The 22,656-nt window shown below is 22.4% G+C and overlaps 2 protein-coding genes across 2 annotated transcripts in view; both read left to right on the plus strand.

Annotated features, from left to right (window-relative positions):
- Positions 1-8,785, plus strand: part of LOC117180714 (cactin-like) — a 24,792-nt gene extending 16,007 nt beyond the window's left edge. Inside the window, exon 3 of the mRNA XM_033373201.1 lies at positions 8,766-8,785. Coding sequence (XP_033229092.1) covers positions 8,766-8,785 — 20 coding nt within the window. The remainder of the gene's footprint in view (positions 1-8,765) is intronic.
- A 3,260-nt stretch (positions 8,786-12,045) lies between these two features.
- The window catches only part of LOC117180378 (cyclin-dependent kinases regulatory subunit), a 15,335-nt gene continuing 4,724 nt past the window's right edge, over positions 12,046-22,656 (plus strand). The window contains exons 1-2 of the mRNA XM_033372854.1: positions 12,046-12,244; positions 18,991-19,118. Of these exons, the coding sequence (XP_033228745.1) occupies positions 12,189-12,244; positions 18,991-19,118 (184 nt within the window). The 5' untranslated portion in view covers positions 12,046-12,188. The remainder of the gene's footprint in view (positions 12,245-18,990; positions 19,119-22,656) is intronic.

Here is a 22,656-nt window from a genome sequence, read left to right on the forward strand (position 1 = left end):
TTAATTGTGATTATCTGTAACTTTGTGGTATCAAAAATTTCTATACAATTTTTCTTTATTAATACTGCAGGAAAAAATTAACAAGATCGAGCGCCGAGATTAAAATTAGAGCAAATTTTCTGTAATTCTATGAGGACGCTGAAATATCCCGAAAAATAAAATTCCCGACTCGGTAAAACTCTCTGTACCGAAAAATACAATTCCAAAACTAATAAAATTCATGAACAGTTTATAATATTAACGAATTTGGAAATTCCCAAATAATAAAACTCCCCAAATAAAATTGTTTCTTAATCAGTATTAATTATTTATTAAAAATACGATAATAAAATATTGTTATCAAATAAATTTTTGTTTAATATTTAAAGTGTCAAAAATTGTTTGAATTTAAAATTAAAATTATTTAAAAAATTGTACCGACAAATTCATATACAAAAACACGTGTTTTTTAATTAACATTTCGATTTTTCGGAAGAACTTTTGTGATTTAAAAAATACTATATACATTTTCAACCAAAATATCTTATCCAGAAATATATTTCGTTTTTATTATTGTTATTTTAAATTTAAACAATAATGTTTGAACACTTCAAACATTTAAAAAGTTGTTTCTTTGGTATAAATATTTGATTATTTCAATTTAAAAAAATAATTTGTCAAAGAACAATGTTTTCCACACTTGTTTATCTCGAAATGTCTTTTTATAATACTTTTTTAAAAATTAAAAATATGATTTTTCGAGAACATTTTTTTTATAATTAAAAAAAAAGACTGTACCGAAAACCTGGATCAAGCTTCAGATCTGAACAAATTCAGCGATACATACATGTCAAACTTTTCTAACCTCAAAAAATCTTTCTACTGCTTTACCGTCATATTTTACGAAGAATGAGAAAACAATAATTCGACTTCGTAGTACGATGAGGGCAGCTATTCGATAGGGCAGAAAATGTGATGTCCTATATATATAATTCCCCACTCCGACGCCCCGTCCCGCATCTACGTTTATAATATCTTTGAAAATGGTCAAGGATACATTTTGAATTCAATTAGAAAATTGTATATCAGTATATAAGTTATAATTATAAATAAGTATAATGAGAAAATTCATCAATTAAAAAAAAGTGTTAATAATTTGAAGAGAAATTTAAAAAGGGAGAGCGGATTAGCCGCGACCAACTACTGTAAATAACTCTGCCCGCCCGGTACGTGACGAATACAAAAGGAACATTAGATTACCGTCACGGACCACTAAAAGGATCTTGAAAAGGACCCAAATCGGCCGTTTGAATCGAAAAAAAATGCCCGATTGTTTCCCGGTTCGCAAACATTTTTCAAGGTCAATGATATTTAAAAAATCGAACTTGACTGCAAATGAAAGCACTCCGAGTGAAACTCTTGAAACATAAACTTTTAAAATTAAAGTTGAAAAGTTGTTTCATTCACAGGCCTCACAGTCCCTATATGATTAAAAATAGGAACCATATGGTACTTTGTCTTAGATGAATTTTTAAATCAAAAAGGTAAATTTTCCCAAAAATAAGTTTTTATCAGCCCCATGCATCGCCCCCACTTTTCTGTTTTCGTACGATCCGGAGGAGAAATGTTGGTCAAACTAATCCAATAGATGGCGCCACAAAAAGTAGGTCTGTCTTTTTCATTGAATTGCATTAAGAAATAGCAAAAATAATTAAAAACTTGATGCTGTTTGCAAATAAACAAAAAAAATATATATGAAAAAATAAGAGTAACTATTACTAATTATTTAAAAATAGAAAAAGTCATAAAAATATGTCGTTTAATATGAATAAAACTTAATTTTAAAATACATTTAATACATAATTTAAAATAGAAGCAGTTCGAACTTCATATTTCTATGATTTATTTTACTGATATTATTGATTTGATTATTTGTTCTAGTTAAAAAAAAATGTTTATTGTTAGAATTATTAACTTGATTTGCAAAGTAAAGAATCTTTGTACCTTTAAAATCTCAACAATTCCAAGTTTTGAAGGAAATATTTTTAAACAGTAATATTAATTTGAATTAAAATGTTTTGAGGGAATAATTTGGTAAAAAGTCATTGACAAGACTGATAAATGAGAAAATGGATATAACATTATTCAATATAATGTATATATTTAATTAAATTGAACCGAACGTCATATATACATTTATGCAGTTCAATAATTTATTTACTGCTTAATTTTGAAAGTTTTTTTCTCGCTGCACACAACCCCTAATAATTTTATTTAAAAATTTTAATTTAAAGGAGATTTTGAATTAAATTGTTAATTATATTATTGCAAACCTCATTTCTCAAATAAAGAGACTATAAGCTATTAAACTCTATAAACAAACGTACTATAATCTATGTTCAGAGCCTTTAATTTTTTGCGATTTTGAATTTTTTGTTTTAAATTAAAGATTATTAAATTCCATAGATCTTGACTTTATGAACTTATGTCTCCTCTAATTTTTTATTAATAATTTTTCCACTAAAAACATGGAAAAACTAAATTTTTTTATATAACAATTTTTTACGCTTTAATAACTGATCAGGAAAACTTTTAAATAAATGTTTAGAAACTCATAGAATACAAATAATGTGCTTATTAATCCATTTATTTCTTATAAACCAATTTTATGAACAAATTGACCAATAATCTTATTATCGGTAAAAAAAAATGTTTGGCTAAAAATGCTTCACATTAATGTAGGAATGACATTTAATAACAAAAATACTTTAAAAATTTATAATAACCACTGTGATATACAATTTTTGTGGCAAAATATTAGAATTTGAGATTTTTCAAATATAATTTTCTTCAATGGCCAGAACGACTTCAGGTAATTCTTAAAATAATAAATATTTAATAATATTTGATAAAATATAACAATTTAAATTTTTCTAAACAAATTAGGTAAAGAAGTGCAAGATTTTGATCCTTTCGCATAGAAATTTTTGTCTGCACTGAAAATGTTTTAAACTGTTGGACGAATGACTGCTAGTCACAAAAATATTTGAGACATTAACAATAACCATTGTTATAAATAATTCTTGTGACAAAGGTAAGGTTTTATCAAAATTTTTATTTTCTTTAGTTGCTACAATGGCTCCGGATATTCCTAAAAAATGTATCTTTGATAACATTTAGTAGAATATAACAACTTACATGTTTAAAAACAATTTACATAAACAATTTCTAAATGTTGGCAGTTTCACTTGGAAAAAGTCGGGCTTTCAATCTTAATAGATTGAAAATGAATCATAACACTGCATGCTAAAATTTGATAAAACCTTAAGTTTAAATATTTTGCCACAAGAATTGTTAATAACAGTGGTTATTGTTAACTTTTCTAACATATTGGTGACTAGCAGTCATTCGTCCAATAACTTAAAACATTTCCAGTGCAAACAAAAAAAAATGCCAAAATTTCCAATCTGTTTATCTAATTTGTTTAGAAAAATTTAAATTGTTATATTTTATCTAATATTATTAAATATTTATTATTTTAAGGAATACCTGAAGTCGTTCTGGCCACTGAAGGAAATTATAATTTCAAAAATCTCAAATTCTAATATTTTGCTAAAATAATTGTTCATCACAGTGGTTATTATAAACTCTTAAATTATTTTTGTTATTAAATGTCATTTGTATAATAATGCGAAGCATTTTTAGCAAAAATAAAAAAATTTTACCGATAATAAGACTATCTGTATATATGATGTTCGGTTCAATTTAAATAAATATATACATTATATTAAATAATATTAAATCTATTTTCTCATTTATCAGACTTGTCATTGACTTTTTATCAAATAATTCCCTCTAAACATTTTAAATAAAATTACCATTACTTTTTAAAAATATTTCCTTCAAAACTCGAAATTGTTAAGATTTTAAAGGTACAAAGATTCTTCACTTTGCAACTGAAGTTGTAGTCTTACATATTTTAATTATTATTATATTTATATTCGATATAAGTGATATATTTTTTATTAGTTCTTCTAATCATGTCTATGTTTTAAATAATTATCTCATCGAGGAATTAAATATTGTTAATTTTTTTATTAGATCCATTAATAATTTTAACAATAAATAATTTTTTTAACTAGAACAAATAATGAAATCAATAATATCAGTAAAATAAATCATAGAAATATGAAGTTCGAACTGCTTTCAAATTGTATTTTAAAATTAAATTTTATTCATATTAAACTACATATTTTTATGTCTTTTTCTATTTTAAAATAATTATTAATAGTTACTCTTATTTATATATATATATTTTTTGCTTACTTGCAAACAGCATCAAGTTTTTAATTATTTTTGCTTTTTCTTAATGCAATTCAAGGAAAAAGTCAGACCTACTTTTTGTGGCGCCATCTATTGAATTAGTTTAACCGACATTTCCCCTCCGGTTCGTAAGAAAACTACTACTGCATACACGTACACGGTCGAGGCAGGGGGCTAGTTTTTTATCAAGAAAATTGAATTTTCAATCCAAAAAGACGATTTTTTTAAACCAAAAATTATGCATTTTCAACAAAATAGTTCAATTCTCTACCAAATAGTGGCATTTTTATCCAAACAAGATGAAATTCCTCTTAAAACAGATTAACTTTTTTTGTATTTAAAAAAATTTCAAAATCAAAGTATGAATTTTGAATTTTTTTTTAGGAAATTCTAAATATCTTATGAAATGAATTGAATTTTCCTAAAATTTTTAGAAAATTCTGCTGATTATGTTTAGACAACAAAATTTAGTCATTTGAAGTTTTGAAAAGCTTCAAAATTAATTAAAAATATGAAATGATTTCAAAAAATTTAAACGAGGTGTATGTACCAAAAAAAATTCGGCTATTCATACCAAATTTTCGGTACCTAATTTAAAAATAAAAAAAAATGTGAAACAATATGTAGATTTTTTTATATTTCAAATAAAAATTCAGAAGCTTTTCAAGAATTGTGAAAGGCTTCAAAAGAATAAAAACATTTTCCTAATATTCCTAGGAAAATTGAAAGTGACGTTTTATTTTGAATAATTATTTTAAGAGAATATTTCAAAAGAATTTAAAATATTTCCAAAATTGTCAAAAGAGAATACGGGATTTTCTAAAAATTGTAGGAAAAAATCGATTAATTTTAGAAGATATTTATCGAATTTTTCCTACAATTAAAAAAAGAACCTCAAAATTGTAAACCAAATAATATCATAATTGAAACAAGACAAAAATATAACTAATTTTTTTTTAATGTTAAAATCGAACTTGGACAGATTTTTCTTCTAAAAATTGTTAACATTGACCGGCAAAGAAAAATTTACTATCATTTTATGGTTGCGACCTCTTTGGAGATTTTTAATCATTTAAAAAGATTGAAGAGGGACTTAGAACAGGTATTTTTAAATTCCATTCTTTTAATATAATCCAGAAATATAGTAACTCAATTTTTCTAAAATTTTTAAAAAGAATGTTTCAAATGCTGGAAAATTTTTATGTGCAATTTTTTTTTTAAATTTAAATAATTTTTTATTTGTAACAAGGAATTTTCAAAGTCTAATAAATTCATAAATGGTACAGGGACTGTTTTTTTAAATTCCCTTCTTATAAATCTGAATTATTAAAAAAGGGTAATAACGGAGGAATACATTTTTTCAAATGAAATTAATGTAAGTACCATATTGAATTCAATATGAAACACTTTGAATTCCTACATTTTCAAGTCCAAATATATATTAAATTTTCAACCAAAAAAAACTAATTTTTTAACCGTTATCAACAAAAAAGATTAATTTTGAACCAAAGAGGTGAATCTTCATAAAATATGAATTTTTAACAAATTAGTTCAAATTTAAAATAAGCAGTTGAATTCTTAACTAAAAATATGCATTTTTAACCAAAACATGGATTTCAAAGCAAAAACATTAATGTTTTACTAAAAAAAAAAAAACACGCATTTTCAACAAAATAGCTGTATTTTAAAGCCAAAAAGACGAATTAACTACAAAACGGTCAATAATGATTTAACCCGAAACTATAATGCTTTTATCAAAAAAAGTTATTTTTCTACCAAAAAGTGCAAGTTTCATAAAAATATATTTATTTAATTTTTAAATAGTTAAATATAAACAAAAAACATAAATTTTCCACAAAAGTTAATTTTTACATAGAAACTTTACATTTGTTAGTTTAAAATTCATGTATTTTGTTGAAAATTCAGTTGAAAATGGTTTAGTTGTAAATTTAATTATTGATTTGAAAATTATATTTTTTTTATTCCAGTTCCCTTTGCAACACTAAACTAGAAATCGTAAACAATAAGTAAATTATTTGCTAAATAGTCGGATTTTTAATTTTTTTAAAGTATGACTTTTTAACGAGATAGTTCAATTTTCAACCAGTGGCATTTTTGTAAAAGAAAAATCAAAATTCTACTAAAACAGGTGAATTTTTAAATTAAAAAGACAAAGTTTAAAAAAAGAGTGGAATTTTCAACCAAACAGTCGCATTTTTATTCAAGAAAGATGAAATTTCTTCTAAAACAGATGAATTTTGTTTAAAAATCTTAAAAAAAATAGTTAAACTTTCATCCAAAATTTACTTTTCAACACCAAAATGGAAATTGTAAACAGTAAGTACATTTTCTGCTTAATAGTCAAATTTTTAACTAAAAAGTATGACTTTTTAACAAGATTGTTAAATTTTCAACCAAACTGTTGCAATTTTATTCAAGAAAGATGAAGTTTCTTCTAAAACAGATGATTTTTTTTTTTAATCTTCAAAATAATAGTTAAATTTTTATTGAACTAAACATTGGCGTTTTTGTAAAAGAAAAATGAAAATTCAGTTCACTTTGCAACACCAAAATAGAAATTGTAAACAATAAGTTAATTTTCTGTTTAAAACGATTTCGGTTAACTTTTCACAAACAAAGTATGAATTTTTAAACAAGAAACAAGTTTTTATGAAAAAAATTGAATTTTCAATCCAAAAAGACGAATTTTTTAAACCAAAAAAGATGAATTTTTAACCAAATGGTTCAATTCTCTACCAAGCAGTGACATTTTCATCCAAACAGGATGAAATTCCTCTTAAAACAGATTAATTTTTTTTTTCAAAAATAGTGAAATTTTCATCCAAAAAATAATTCATTTGAAGATCAAAGTATGCAATGAGTTTTTAATAAAAAATTAAATTTTTTTTTACGTTGAACTTTCATCCAGAAGATTTCAGGTCTCTTGTCAATACCAAAATATTAAATTTAAACAAAAAGTAAATTCTCTAAAAATTTTTCAACAAAATAGCAGAATTTTCAACCCAAAAGTATGATTTTTCAAAAAAATTGTTGAATTTTTAACCAAACCGTTGCATTTTTATGCAAAAAAGATGAAATTTCTACTAAAGCAGGTAATTTTTTAAATCAAAAAGTCAAACTTAAAAAAAAAGAGTTAAATTTTCAACCTGGCAGTTTTATTTTTTATTCAAGAAAAATGACATTTCAAATAATATAGATTAATTACAAAAAAACGCAAAAAAACAACTAAATTTTCATCCAAAGAAGATTCCAGTTCACTTCCTAACACCAAAACTAGATTAAGTTAATTTACAATTAAAACAATAAATAATACTAACAATAAGTTAGTTTTTTGCTAAAAAGTCGAATTTTTAAATAAGAAGTATGACTTTTTAATAAGATTGTTAAAATTTCCAATCAAACAGTTGCATTTTTGTTTAAGAAAAATGAAAATTCTACTAAAATTGGTGAATTTTCATTTCAAAAATACAAGTTTCCAAAAAAGGAGTTGAATTTTCATCCAAAAAGATTTCAATTGACTTTTCAACACGAAAATACGGATTTTAAACAAAAAGCATATTTTCTAGGAAATAGTTGAATTTGTAACAAAAAAGTTGCATTTATATCCAAGAAATATGCAATATTACTACTAGAAAAGATAAAATTTCAAATCAAAGACACACTTTCAGAACAAATAGTTTTGATCAAAAAAAGATTTCAGTTGACTTATCAGCAACGAAATATAAATTTTAAACAAAAATCTAATCTTCTACGGAAAGAGTTTAATTCTTAACTGAAAAAGACGAATTTTTAACAAAACAGTTGAATTAGAAACAAAAAATGATGTCTTTTCAAGAAAATTATAAAATTTTCTACCAAATAAAAAAATTTATAACTAAAAAGATAATCTTCAGGAGAAAGTTTTTGCGGACTTGCAAAAATTACCCCCCTATTTAAAAATAGCTTGACATGTTTCATGTAGAAATTTTTGAAATTAAAATATAAAATTGATTTATATCACAAAATTTGTCTTATGATACTTATTATCTAATGTAGTAGAAAATAAAAACAAGAAAAATAGTTTTTATATTTAATGAAGATTGATATCTTAAAAACATATTAAAATTGTAAATTTTATTTTTGAAAACTAATTATTTTTGTTTCAAATGACCGATTTTCGGTAAAGAAAAAGCCAAGATAACATATTCTCGTTCAAATGTTGTGAACATTATTCTTCAATCTGTAACTTATTTTAAAATATAAATTTTCGATACAAAACGCTAACTGTGTTTTTATTTTAGAAAGTAAATTTTTCTATTGCTAAAATAGTTAAAATAATTGATAAAGAAACTATTTTCTTTAATTGGTAAAAAATGCAGTAAGATTACAAAATCTAGAAAAGAAGATTAATAAAATAAAGATTACAATTACAAAAACTATTTAAAAAATAATTATATTTGCAGGCCTCACAGTTCCTATGTGATAAAAATAGAAACCAAAGGTTTACGCTCATAGGGTACTTTTCTCGGGCTTAAAGGGTAACAAACAAATTCAGGATTAATTCATAAGACATCAAAACAGGTCAAGTTAAATTCAAAAGAATTCAAATGGACTGGACTAAATTTTAAAAATCCAAAAAATAAATCAATTGTTCTCCATGAAATTGGCATGAATTTAGAGGAATTTAAGGGATGCGAGAATAATTTAAATCAAATTCATGCAAATTTTAGATGAATGAAAAAAGTTCAAATGAATTCAAAAAAATTTAAGAAGGTGAAAAAAACTTCATTGATCAATTAAAAACTTTTAAAAATTGAAAAAAATCTATTGAAATAAGTAGAATTGAGAAGAATAAAAGCGAATAAAACAAATTCCAGAGGATTTAAAGGAATTCAGGATGAATTCCAAAAAACTGGATATCACTTCAAATCTTTGAAAGCCTACTAATTTCTAACTACAAAAATAACTAATGACGATCAAAAATTCAAAAGAATTTCAATGAATTGCATTTTTTTTATCCATTTATTTCAGTAACATTAGAGTTAATTTAGAAGAATTTAATGGGAATGAGAAGAATTCGATAAAAACCATAAAGAATCAGGCTGTATTTAAAAAGTAATTAAGCGAATTGAAAACATTTTGAAAATATCAAAAAATAAAAAAAAAATAGTTGACTGGACTAAAAAAAAATTCAAAAAAATTCCAAAGAATTTAAAAGAATTCAGGGTAAAAAATGAAAGTGTGACTAATGTCTACCAAACAATTCAAAAGAATTTAAATTAATTAAAAAAATGTCTTAAAAAATCCATTTATTTCAGTAAATTTATAATAATTTAAGGATAATCAGAAGAATTCGATAAAATTCATAAAAAAGAAGCAGAAGTTAAAAATTCTTTAGTGAATTGAAAATCCTTCAAAATATTAAAAAATGCATTGAATCTAGTAAATTTGAAATGAGGTCGGAAAAATTAAAGGGGCATTCAAAACAATTTGATAAAATGCTTAAAAATTTAAGGTGGGTTTACAAAACTAAAAGATGAATTAAAAAAAAAAAAGGTTTTAAATTCCACTCAATAGAGTAAAATTGAATGAATTTAGAAAAATTCAAAAGAATTTAAAATAATTCAGGAGAAATTTCAAATAAAATTGCAAAAAATCTCTTCAAATCTTTGAAACCCTAAAAAAATCCTCAATCCTTATGAAATAAGTTAAAAATGTAATTTAAAAAATCCATTGAACAACAAAATAGCTCACTTTTCGCGAATAAATTCTTTGAAACACACTTAAATATGATAAAAATCCATGAAATTCTATATTTCCTGAAATCTTGGTAAACGTATTAAAATACATTGAGAGCTTTAAAATCTCATAAAATCATTGAAATCTTATAAAATACTGTAAAATCTTTTAAAATATCCATATCTTCCAAAATTATAGAAAATTCTGTATTTTAAAATAATTCAAACACTTTGAAATCTCTTCAAATTATTTTAAAAATCCTTGGAATCTTTAGATATTACCAAAGAAATTTTAATTAAAAGATCTTGAAAACGTAGAGGTTTTAAAAATACCCTAAAGTCTTAAAAATTCCGTCAAATTATTGAAATCTATTAAAAATTTCATTTAAACGTTTCTTGGATTAAAATGAAACTTTTCATCTTTTTAAATTTATTTCAACTGTGTTTAATTTAAAATCAAAATCTTAGGTGAAATATTAGTTATTATATTTTTCATTAAAAATGCATCTCTTTGATTGAAAATTTTCATATTTCCTTGAAAATCCTCTTTTAATATTGAAAATTCATTTTTTTAACTGAAAATTCAACTATTTAGTTAAAAATTCATCCGCTTTGATTGAAAATTCAATTGCTTGATTGAAATTTAAACTACTTTATCGTTAAAAATTAAATTTCATGGCTTAAGATACATCAATTTCAGTGAAAATTCATCTGTTTGTTTGAAAATTTAAATATTATGTTGACAATTGTCAGTTTTGGGTTGAAAATTGATTAACTTAAACTCAAAATTCAAATATCTGGTAAAGAATCCATCTCTTTTGGTATAAATTCAAAAGTCTCTTAATTTAAAATTAAAATCTTCAGATATTTTCGGTTCAACTCAACTGTTTTTGATTTGAAATCAAAATATTTTTTTGTTGAAATATCAACTATTATATTTTTCGTTAATAATTTATCTCTTCGATTGAAAATTTGAATATTTGATTGAGAATACTCTTTTTTTTGGTTGAAAAATAACTTTTTTCTTGAAAATTCACATTCTCAGCTCAAAATTCTTCTGTTTTAATTGAAGATTCAAGCAACTGGTTGGAAATTCATTTTTGTTGGTTGAATTCTATTGTCTTTTCTTTTTGATTAAAAAAATATTTCGTTGAAATATGAACTATTACATTTTTTGTTAAAAATTCGTTTTTTTCTTATAGAAAATTCATCTATTTGGTTAAAAAATTATGTATACTGTATACCTAATTAATTTATTTCTAATTTTAAATAAAAAAACAGATATAAAACAGAAACAGAGCATCAACCAAAATTGAAAAAAATTACTTCGTCACTTACCTTCTACGACTTTTGTGCTTGGAAGGTTTTTCTTTACTCCGGGAACGATCTTTGTGTTTAGATTTCTTCTGTCTATCCCTTGATCTTTCAGATTTTCCAGATCTTTCAGATTTATCATGTTTGTGTCTAGAACTTGAACTTTTCTCTCGCCTGTCATAATCCTCGTACCTTTTATGTTTATATTTATCACTCCGTTCTCTATCTTTCGACCTTGACTTATCGTAATCACCTCTACGCGAATGTCTTTCCATTTTCCACAATTAAAGATACTTTCCTATCCTTAAGAGAATATATTTATATAATTAAAGAATTCAAAACGTTCTAAAACGAGAATTAAACGAGTAACATAACCTATAAATTCACATTCCCTCCCTCTACGGCGGACATTTTGTTTGTAACTACAGCTGATTTCCGCTCAAGCGCAGTGAATTTACTACGTGTATATTTTTCCGATTTTTTATCATTTTGTTTGAAAACTATATACAGTAAAAGCAAGATCGATGTATGTAATAGATTCATAAAAATAAAAAAAAGAATTTTATAGAATGTTGTGAAGTAAATTATATGTTTAAAAATCAAAACAGTTTATTCTATTTTTCGAATTTCATCTGTCAATAATCCACGTAGTTATCTCGGTTCTCCCTACCACACTCCATTGTGTATCCGTTAAATTTTGAATCAGAATCCATCAGAATCCGACAGGACACGCCGTCAAGCAAGGTTTTTGGATATTTTCTGAATGAATTCATGCTTTTCGCTGTAATTTGCGGAGCATTTCAATTTGTGCGTTAATATAAAAAGTGAATCATCATGCCTCACAGCATCTACTACTCGGATAAATATTATGACGACAAATACGAATACAGGTTTGTGCAAATTAGACAGATATGGCTTTCAATGAAAATCTTTTGTTTGGATGCAATTAGGAGCAGCCATCGTTTTTTTATTAAATTGTGCACCTAGAGCATTTTGGAGTCTCGGGAGAATATTATTAAAAATTATTTAATTTTTTGTGGGCTTTTAAATATACGAATTTAATTTTTTTTAGGTTTTAGAAAGTTTGGTTTTTCATAACCTAGAAACCATAGCGTGATGCTTTTAGGGGTTGTATAACGTATGTTTAAGTGGACGTGCTATGGGTCTGCTTTTTATGTGTTTTTATAAAATCGGATTTTTTGTTCTTGAAATTTTTAATATATAAAATTCTCTGATGTGAGAAAAAAAAGAGATTTTTTTTAGAAACCTGTCAGTGAATTACGTTTTTCTAAAGATTTTAATTAATTTGGACTGTGGTTTTTCTTTTTATGTGTTTTTATGGAGTCTCTTATATTTATTTAAAAAATGCTAATGTATAAATAAAATCATTAGTGAGGAAAAAACGGATCAAATAGTATTAAAAAATAAAAACAGAAGACAGAGAAGTCTGTCAATCAATATTTTTTTTCACTTTTTCCAGCATTTTTTCCTTTTATTTTATTCACGTTTGATGAAAATGGAAAGAATTTTGAAATTTAAACTTCTTGTTTGAAATTTATAATTATTTTTAAAGAACTGTTAAAAATATTTCCATTGTGTTTCAAATTCAAGAATTAAAAATTAAGCGATATCCAACTGAAAGTTTTCATAATTAAAGAAAATTTTAAACGAGTTGTAACAAACAATTTTGAATTGAAAAATTTCATTTTTAAATGTTTTTGGATTGAATTTTTGATCAATTAACATTTTTTTTAGGCAAAGGTTCCAGTTTTCGAATATAATATTTTTAAAGTTTAAAAAAATGAACTTTATTCTTTATTAAACTATTACTCTTCGGTCTAAAAATCATTAATATTTCTATATGTATTGATTAAAAGTAAAAATCTTTTTCAGGTGAAATATCCATTATGTATTATATTGTTCGTTGAGAATTTATTTATTTTAGTTGAAAATTCAACTGGCTGCTTGAAATTTAAACTACTTTATTGTTAAAAATTAATTTTGTTGTTGTTTAAGTCACATTAATTTAGTTGAGATTTTGTTTGCTTCGAAAATTTTAATATTTCGTTAAAAATTATTTTTTTTTTGGCTGATAACTAATCTTTTTAAACTGTGGAGTTCAGTTTTTTTTTATTTTAATTCTGAACATTTTTTAGTTGAAATATCAAGTATTATATTTTTCGTTAAGAATTCATCTCTTTGAATTGAAAATGTAAATATTTTGCTGGAAATTCTCTTTTTTGGGTTGAAAATTAATTTTTTCAATTGAAGATGCAACTTTTCGTTTAAAAATTCATCATTTAGTTTAAATAAACTCTTTTTTATAAACAATCAAAACCTTTTTCAGGTGAAATATCAACTATTATATATTTTTTTAGAAGTAATCTCTTTTGGTTGAACATTCAACTTCTTGATTAAAATTTTAACTACATTATTTTAAAAATCCATCTGTAAAAATATATATTTACATATTAAGCAATATTAAATTGAAAATGTTCGTAATTTAAAGAAAAATTGTTTAGACTAACTAGTACTAACAGTTTTAAATTGAACAATTTCATTTTTTAATATTTTTTAGATTTAGTATTTTCTTGAATTAAACAATTTCTTGTTTAAATATTCTAAAATTGTTATGTTTGTAATTTAATTAAATTTTTAAAACTAGCTAGGACAAATCATTTGTAATTTAACAAAATAAAATAAACCAGTTATTTCATGCGAATTCTTTAAATTTAGAGTGTCGTTTTAAATAATTACGATTAAAAATTTCATATTTAAAGATTTTAAGGTTGAAATGTTCCAAATTCAGTAATTACAAAATTGAAAAATATCAAATTGAAATTGTTTTTAATTAAATAATATTTTTTAAACGAGTTTTTTACTTGTATTTCTAAAATTTTCGAGTCTTGTTTTGAGTTGAATAATTTGACTGCAACAATTTCATGTTCAAATAAATTTTAAGATTATTTGTTCCCAATTCAGTAATGTTAAATTAAAGAATATCAAATTAAAAGGGTTTGCAAGTACATACAATTTTTAGAATGTGCTAGAACGAAAAATTTCACGTTAAAAAATTGTCTAATTGAACTATTCCAAATTCGGTAATTAAAAGTTAAACAATATCAAATTAAAAATTTTCATGATTAAAAAAAAATTCAATCAAGTTATTTCATGTGTATTTTTAAAAATTTGATTTGAATTGAACTATTTCATGTTTAAATATTTTCGGATTGACTTCTTCTAAATTGACTAATTTTGAATTAAATAATATCAAATTGAAAGTGTTCGTAATTGAACAAGAAATTCTAAACTAGTTATTTCGTACGTATTTTTTAAATGTTGGATTGTAGAATTTGAATTGAACTATTTAATGCTTAAATATTCTAAGATTGAAAAGTTTCTTATTAAATTATTAAAAATAAAAAAATAAATTGCAAATATAAAAATTTAAACTGTTCCTAATAAAATAAAATGTAAAAAACGATACAACGAACAATTTTGAATTGAAGAACTTCATTTTTTAATATTTTAAAATAAAAGTGGTCCAAGTTCAATTATTCCATATTAAACAATATTAAATTGAAACAGTTAGTAATTAAATAAAAATTTTAAAACATGTTAGAACGCTCAATTTTGATTTTAACAATTTCATGTTTTAATATTTTGAGATTGAAGTATTCTAAGTTGATCACTATCATAATGAAAGTGTTCGTAATTAAAAAGAAAAAAATTAAGCGATTTAAAATAGACAATTTTGAATTGAAGAACTCATTTTTTAATATTTAAAAATCGAAGTGTTCCAAATTTAATCATTTCATATTAAACAATATCAAATTAAAGGTGTTCGTAATAAAAAAAAATTAAAAGCGAATTCTCTCAAGTGTACTATTTTAGTTTTTAGTTTCTTTTTGAGTTAAACCATATGAACAATTTCTCGTTTAAATATTTTAAGATTGAATTATTCTAAATTGAATTCAAAAAGAAGAAATATTAAATAAAAAATATATCCAATAAAATTAAAATTTTAAAACATAGTAGAACGACAATTTCATTATAAAAAAATTTAGGATTGAATTACTCCAAATTAAATCATTTAAAATTAAACAATGTCACGTTGAAATTGTTCGTAATTTAATAACAATAATTGCAGTTCCATAATTCTAAATAACACAATATTAGAATTGAAACTGGTCGTAATTAAATAAAATTTAAAAAACGATTTATAACGAACAATTTTGAATTTAAGAACTTATTTGATAATATTTTTAAATTGAAGTGTTCTAAATTCAGTAATTCAAAAAGAAGAAATATTCAATTAAAAATGTTTGCAATAAAATACAATTTTTAAAATATTAGGAACGACAAATTAATGTTTAAAAGGTTTGGGATTGAATTGTTTCAAATTTAATAATTTCAAATTAAACAGTATCAAATTGAAACTGTTTGCAATTAAATAAATTTTAAAAAAACGAGTTAAAACGAACAATTTTGAATTGCAGAACTTTATTTTATAATATTTTAAAATTGAAGTGTTCCAAATTCAATAATTCCGTATTAAACACTATCAAATTGAAAAACTTCGTAATTAAATAAATTATTAAAATATGCTGGAACGAAAAATTTTGATTTTAACAATTTTGTGTTTAAATATTTTAAGATTGAAGTTTTCTAAATTGTCACTATCAAACTGGAAGTGTTCGTAATAAAAAAAAATGTAAGCAAGTTAAAACTGATAACTTTGAATTAAAGAACTTCATTTATTATATTTTAAAATTTAACTATTCCAAATTCAATAATTCCATATTAAAAAATATCAAATTGAAGTTGTTTAAAAAAAAATTTAAACACAAATTATTTCAAGTGTACTATTTTAATCTTTAGTCTCTTTTTTTAGTTAAACCATTTGAACAATTTCTCGATTAAATATTTTAAGATTGAAGTATTCTAAATTGAATTAAAAAAGAAGAAATAAAAAATATTTTCAATAAAACACAATTTTTAAAACATTAGAACAATTTAATATTTAAAAATTTTCGGATTGAATTGTTCCAAATTCAATAATTTCGAATTAAACAATATCCAGTTGGAATTGTTCATAATTAAATAACAATTGCAGTTCCATAATTCTAAATGGGCTGATATTGAAATTTAAACTGTTCGTAATCAAATAAAATTTAAAAACGAGTTATAACAAACAATTTTGAATGGAAGAACTTCATTTTATAATATTTTAAAATTTAAGTGTTCCAAATACAATAATTCCGTATTAAACACTATCAAATTCAAAAACTTCATAATTAAATAAAATTTTTTAAATATGTTAGAACGCAGAATTTTGATTTTAACAATTTCATGTTTAAATTTTTTAAGATTGAAGTGTTCGAAATTGGTCACTATCAAATTGAAAATGTTTTTACAGGTTTTTCATTAAACATATATTTTTTTAAACGAGTTATTAAATAATAATTAAATTAAATATAATTTAAAAAATTTTTTTAAACGAGTTAAAACAAACAATTTTGAATTGCAGAACTTTATTTTATAATATTTTAAAATTGAAGTGTTCCAAATTCAATATTTCCGTATTAAACACTATCAAATTCAAAAACTTCATAATTAAATAAAAATTTTTAAATATGTTAGAACGCAGAATTTTGATTTTAACAATTGTATTTTTAAATATTTTAAGATTGAAGTGTTCTAAATTGTCACTATCAAACTGGAAGTGTTCGTAATAAAAAAAATGAAAGCGAGTTAAAATTGATAACATTGAATTAAAGAACTTCAATTTAAAAAATTTTTAAATTTAAGTATTAAAAATGCAATAATTCCATATTAAAAAATATCAAATTGAAGGTTTTTTTTAAAAATTAAACACCAATTATTTCAAGTGTACTATTTTAATCTTTAGTCTCTTTTTTGAGTTAAACCATTTGAACAATTTCTCGTTTAAATATTTTAAGGTTGAAGTATTCTAAATTGAATTCAAAGAGAAAAAATATCAAATAAAAAATGTTTGCAATAAAATAAAATTTTTAAAACATTAGAACAACAATTTAATATATAAAAATTTTGGGATTGAATTGTTCCAAATTCAATAATTTCGAAATAAACAATATCGAGTTGCAATTGTTTTTAATTAAATAAAAATTGCAGCTCCGTAATTCTAAATGGGCCGATATTTAAATTTAAACTGTTCGTAATCAAATAAAATTTAAAAACGAGTTATAACAAACAATTTTGAATTGAAGAACGTCATTTTATAATATTTTAAAATTTAGGTGTTCCAAATTCAATAATTCCATATTAAAAAGTATAAAATTGAAGGTGTTCGCAATAAAAAAAAAATTAAAAACGAATTCTCCCAAGTGTACTATTTTAGTTTTTAGTTTTTTTTTATTTAAACCATTTGAACCATTTCTCGTTTAAATATTTTAATATTGAATTCAAAATGAAGAAATATCAAATAAAAAATTTTTCCAATAAAAAACAATTTTTAAAACATTAGAACGACAATTTAATATTTAAAAATTTTGGAATAAATTGTTCCAAATTAAAAAATTTCGAATTAAACAATATCGAGTTGCAATTGTTCTTAATTAAATAACAATGGCAATTCCATAATTCTAAATGAAACAGTATTAAAATTGAAACTGGTTGTAATTAAATAAAATGAAAAAAAGATTCAAGTGTACTATTTTAATCTTTAGTCTCTTTTTTTAATTAAACCATTTAAACAATTTATTGTTTAAATATTAAAAGATTGAAGTGTTCTAAATTCAATTCAAAATGAAGAAATATCAAATAAAAAATATTTCCAATAAAAAACAATTTTTAAAACATTAGAACGACAATTTAATATTTAAAAATTTTGGAATAAATTGTTCCAAATTAAAAAATTTCGAATTAAACAATATCGAGTTGCAATTGTTCTTAATTAAATAACAATGGCTATTCCATAATTCTAAATGAAACAGTATTAAAATTGAAACTGGTTGTAATTAAATAAAATGAAAAAAAGATTCAAGTGTACTATTTTAATCTTTAGTCTCTTTTTTTTAATTAAACCATTTGAACAATTTATTGCTTAAATATTAAAAGATTGAAGTGTTCTAAATTCAATTCAAAATGAAGAAATATCAAATAAAAAATTTTGCAATAAAATATAATTTTTTAATCATATGAGAACGACAGTTTCATGTTTCAAAGTTATGGGATTCAATTGTTCCAAATTTAATAATTTCAAATTAAATAATATCAATTTGAAAGTGTTCGTAATTAAATAAAAATTTAAAAAACGAGTTAAAGCGAACAGTTTTGAATTGATGAACTTTATTTCCTAATATTTAAAGAGTTAAGTGGTCCGAATTCAATAATTCCGTATTAAACAATATCAAATTGAAAAACTTCATAATTAAATAAAAAATTTTAAATATGTTAGAACGCAGAATTTTGATTTTAACAATTTCATGTTTAAATATTTCAAGATTGAAGTATTCTAAATTGTTCATTATCAAATTGAAAGTGTTTTTACAGGTTTTTCATTAAACCTATATTTTTTTTAACAAGTTATTTCCTGTGTATTCTAATTTTGAGTCTCTTTTTGTGTAACTATTTGATTTTATTTAAATTTTAGGCACGTGGTACTCCCGAAAGAGTTAGAGAAACTGGTGCCAAGAGGTCATTTATTGAGTGAACAAGAATGGAGAGCCATTGGAGTTCAGCAAAGCCAAGGTTGGGTTCATTACATGACCCACAAGCCAGGTATATATATTAAAAATTTTATATAAATAAACAAATCTTATTTATAAAAAACTTTTTAATTCAGCTTAATAATAAATTATGCGATTAAAAAAATATTCACATTTATTTAATGTAATTTAATCAAAAAACATCCATCTATGAAAGCAAAAACCTTTTCATGTTTTGGACATTTTTTTTTATTTCACGAGAGCATTAAATTCTTATCCTTTAAATTGAAGAGCTTTCAAATTTGGAATAATAATCGATTTTAAATTTCGATTTTAAATTTGTAATCATATGAACTTAAATAATTTTGATAAAATTTTGATTGACTGTTCCTTTTGTAATCATAAATATTACAAATTTTTTGTAATAATAAAAAAATATTATAAATATTTATTAGAGAAAAAAGATCCTTAATCCTCTAATTTTGAATTTCAAATTTTAAATTTTGATAAATATTTGTCACTTAATTAACAATAATTTCAAGTGTCGTAAGCACTTTAATGAAAAATTGGTTTTTAAATCAGTGAAGTCGCTCAAATTTGGAAACTAGTAAGGGATTACATTTTTTGAAATAAAAAGAAATAAATATAATTACATACAAAAATTGATGGTAATTGTTTTTCAATAAAAAATTTTTAATGTATTGAATAAGTTTCTGTAGGTATTTCATTAAATTTCTATGTCTTGTTTATCAGCAACAATTTTAATAAAAAAATTAATTTTGCAATACCAACAAATTTGGAATAAATTTTACTTCCAAGAAAATAATTTTTCTACCAGAAAAGATAAGTTTCAACAAAATACATTATTTTTTAACAATATAGTTAAATTTTCAAACAAGAAGATTAATTTTGTTGCCAAAAAAGACAAAGTTTCAACAAATTGCATACAATTTTTAATAAATAATTTTATATTTTTTTCTTTTCCAAATATTTTTAACTATATAGTTGAATTTTTAACCAAAAATAAGCCAATAATTTTGAATAAATTTGAGAAAATGAAAAATTGGCTAAACAAAAATAATCAACTGTTTTTTTTTTTTTTAATTCAACTATTTCTTAGAAAATTAACTTGTCTAAAATTCATATTTTAGTATTGAAAAGTCAGCTGAAACCGTTCTCTGGCGAAAATGTCTTTTGATTTAAAAATTTATCCGTTTTAGTAAAAAATTTCATCTTTCTTGGATAAAAATGCAACTTTTTAGTTGAGAATTAAAAAAATTGGTTAAAAATTCATCTTTTTTAGCTGAAAACTAAAGCCGTTTAAAATTCATATTTTGGTGTTGCAAAGTCAACTAACATTTTTTTCAGATGAAAATTCAACTCTGCGTTTTTTAAACTTGTCTTTTTAATTTAATAATTCGCCCTTTTTAGTAGAAATTTTACTATTCTTAAATAAAAATGCAACTATTTGCTTTAAGTTTCAACAATTTTTGGAAAAAGTTATCCCCTTTGGTTGAAAATTCAACTGTTTTATTGAAAATACTTCTTTTCAGCTTAAAAGTCAAATATATGTTTTGAAAATTTGCCTTTTTGATGTAAGAATTTATCTGTTTTTCTGAAATTTCATATTTTCTAGTTAAAAATTCAATTTTTATACAGAAAATTCGTCCTTTGGCTTGAATATTCAAAAATTTCGCTGCATTTTTTTCTTGCATGACTGAAAAATTTTTATTAGTTGAAAATTCATCTTTTTGGTTGTAAAATTAATTTTTTTTTAAATGAAATTTAATCTTTTTTGTTTGCATCTCAACTATTACACTTTCTGTTGAGAATTCACATTTTTAAAATGAAAATTTAATGATTTTTCGAAAATTTATTTATTTGGTTAAACATGTATCTTTAATGTTAGAAAAGTAATTTTTTGTTTATGACAAATCAGTAAATTTATAAATTTTTACTTTTTGTCTGAAATATTGTTTTATTCCGTTCGTAAAAGATAGTGTTACAAGTTTGAAAAAATAGTTTGAAAATAGTTTCATACAATTTTTTAAGTATTAACTCTGGAGAGTAAAATTTAAATAAACATTGAAGTTTATTTTTAATACTTGAAAAATTGTACATCAATATTTTCACACTATTTTTGAAACTTGTGACACTATTTTTTATGAATGGAATAAAACAATATTTTAGATGAAAAATATGAAATTTCATTAAAGACAATTAATTTTTCAACATGCACGAAAAAATTTTTACCGAAATTGTTGAATTTTTAAGCCAAAAGACGAATTTTCTGTACAAAAATTAAATTTTCAAACAGAAGATATAAATTTTCAGCGATAAAATATTTATTTATTATCCACGCAGTTGAATTTCCAACCCGAAAAGGCATATATTTAACAAAACGGTCGAATTTTCAACCAAAAGGAATACATTTTTAATGAAATTTGTTAAATCTTAAAGCAAATAGCTGCATTTTTATCCAGGAAAGATTTAATTTCTACTAAAACGAATAATTTTTTAAATTAAAAACACAAGTTTTAAAAAAAGTTTAGTTCAATTTTATTTTTTATTAATATTCCAATTTTCGAACAAAACAATTAGGTTTTCAACTAAAAAGGAAGACTTTTTAACCAAATTTTTTAATTTCCAACTAAAAACCTATATTTTAATTTAAAGAATTTTAAAATGCAGTTTTAAAGGTTAAAAAAATTAGAAGTTTTTAAAATCGAAGATTTTGAGGATTTAAACAACTAAAAATTAAAAGAATTTCAAGTTGAAAATTTTTGATAAAAAACAGTTTTATTTTATCAACTGTAAATATAAATAAATAAATTATTTTTAAAATGGATCTGTACTCTAAGTATAGAAATCTGAACAATAATTATTGTTTGGTAATTTTATTTTTAAATACAAATTTTCATGATTTATCAATAATATATTTTTAATTCAGAGTTTCAGCTATTCCTTTATTTTTATTTTTTATATTAAATTTATTAAATTAAATTAAATTAAAATTAATTGTTCTATTTAAAAAGTGTCTAATTTATAAGTGAAATTGTTACATTTTGACGCATAAATAACAATTGAACACTTATTATTTGTAGAAAAAATTTGGGTAATTTTCCTACAATTTTTGAAAATCCAGCAAATTAAATAAAATCCTTAGAATCTTCCATGTTCTTCTTTGATCAGTTTTTAAATCTCTTAAAATCATCTTAAAGTTTCTGTTACAATAATTTTCCGAACTGAAAAATCATTTTTAATTTTCCGAAAAATGTGAAGAAATTTTGTATTTTTTTGTAGTCTTTCAAAATGATTAAAAAAATGCTAAATTTGTTGTTTGAAATCTGCAAAAATCTCAATTTTATTCTAAATTCGGCTGTAAGTATTTCAAGTTCTAAATTTAATTCGAATCTTTTTAAAACTTCTAACTATCTCTTAGAATTATTCTAATATTTTTATAAATAATAAGTGTTTTATTATTATTTATAAATTCGATTTTTTTTTATTTTGCAGGATTTTCTAAAAGTTATAGAAAAAATTCAATTCATTTTGAAATGTATTTAAAAGTTCTGACAAAAAATTCAAGAATTATTTTGAATTTGGAAAAA

This window comes from Belonocnema kinseyi, chromosome 9 (genome assembly GCF_010883055.1).
Source record: "Belonocnema kinseyi isolate 2016_QV_RU_SX_M_011 chromosome 9, B_treatae_v1, whole genome shotgun sequence".
NCBI classification, from domain to species: Eukaryota; Metazoa; Arthropoda; class Insecta; order Hymenoptera; family Cynipidae; genus Belonocnema; species Belonocnema kinseyi.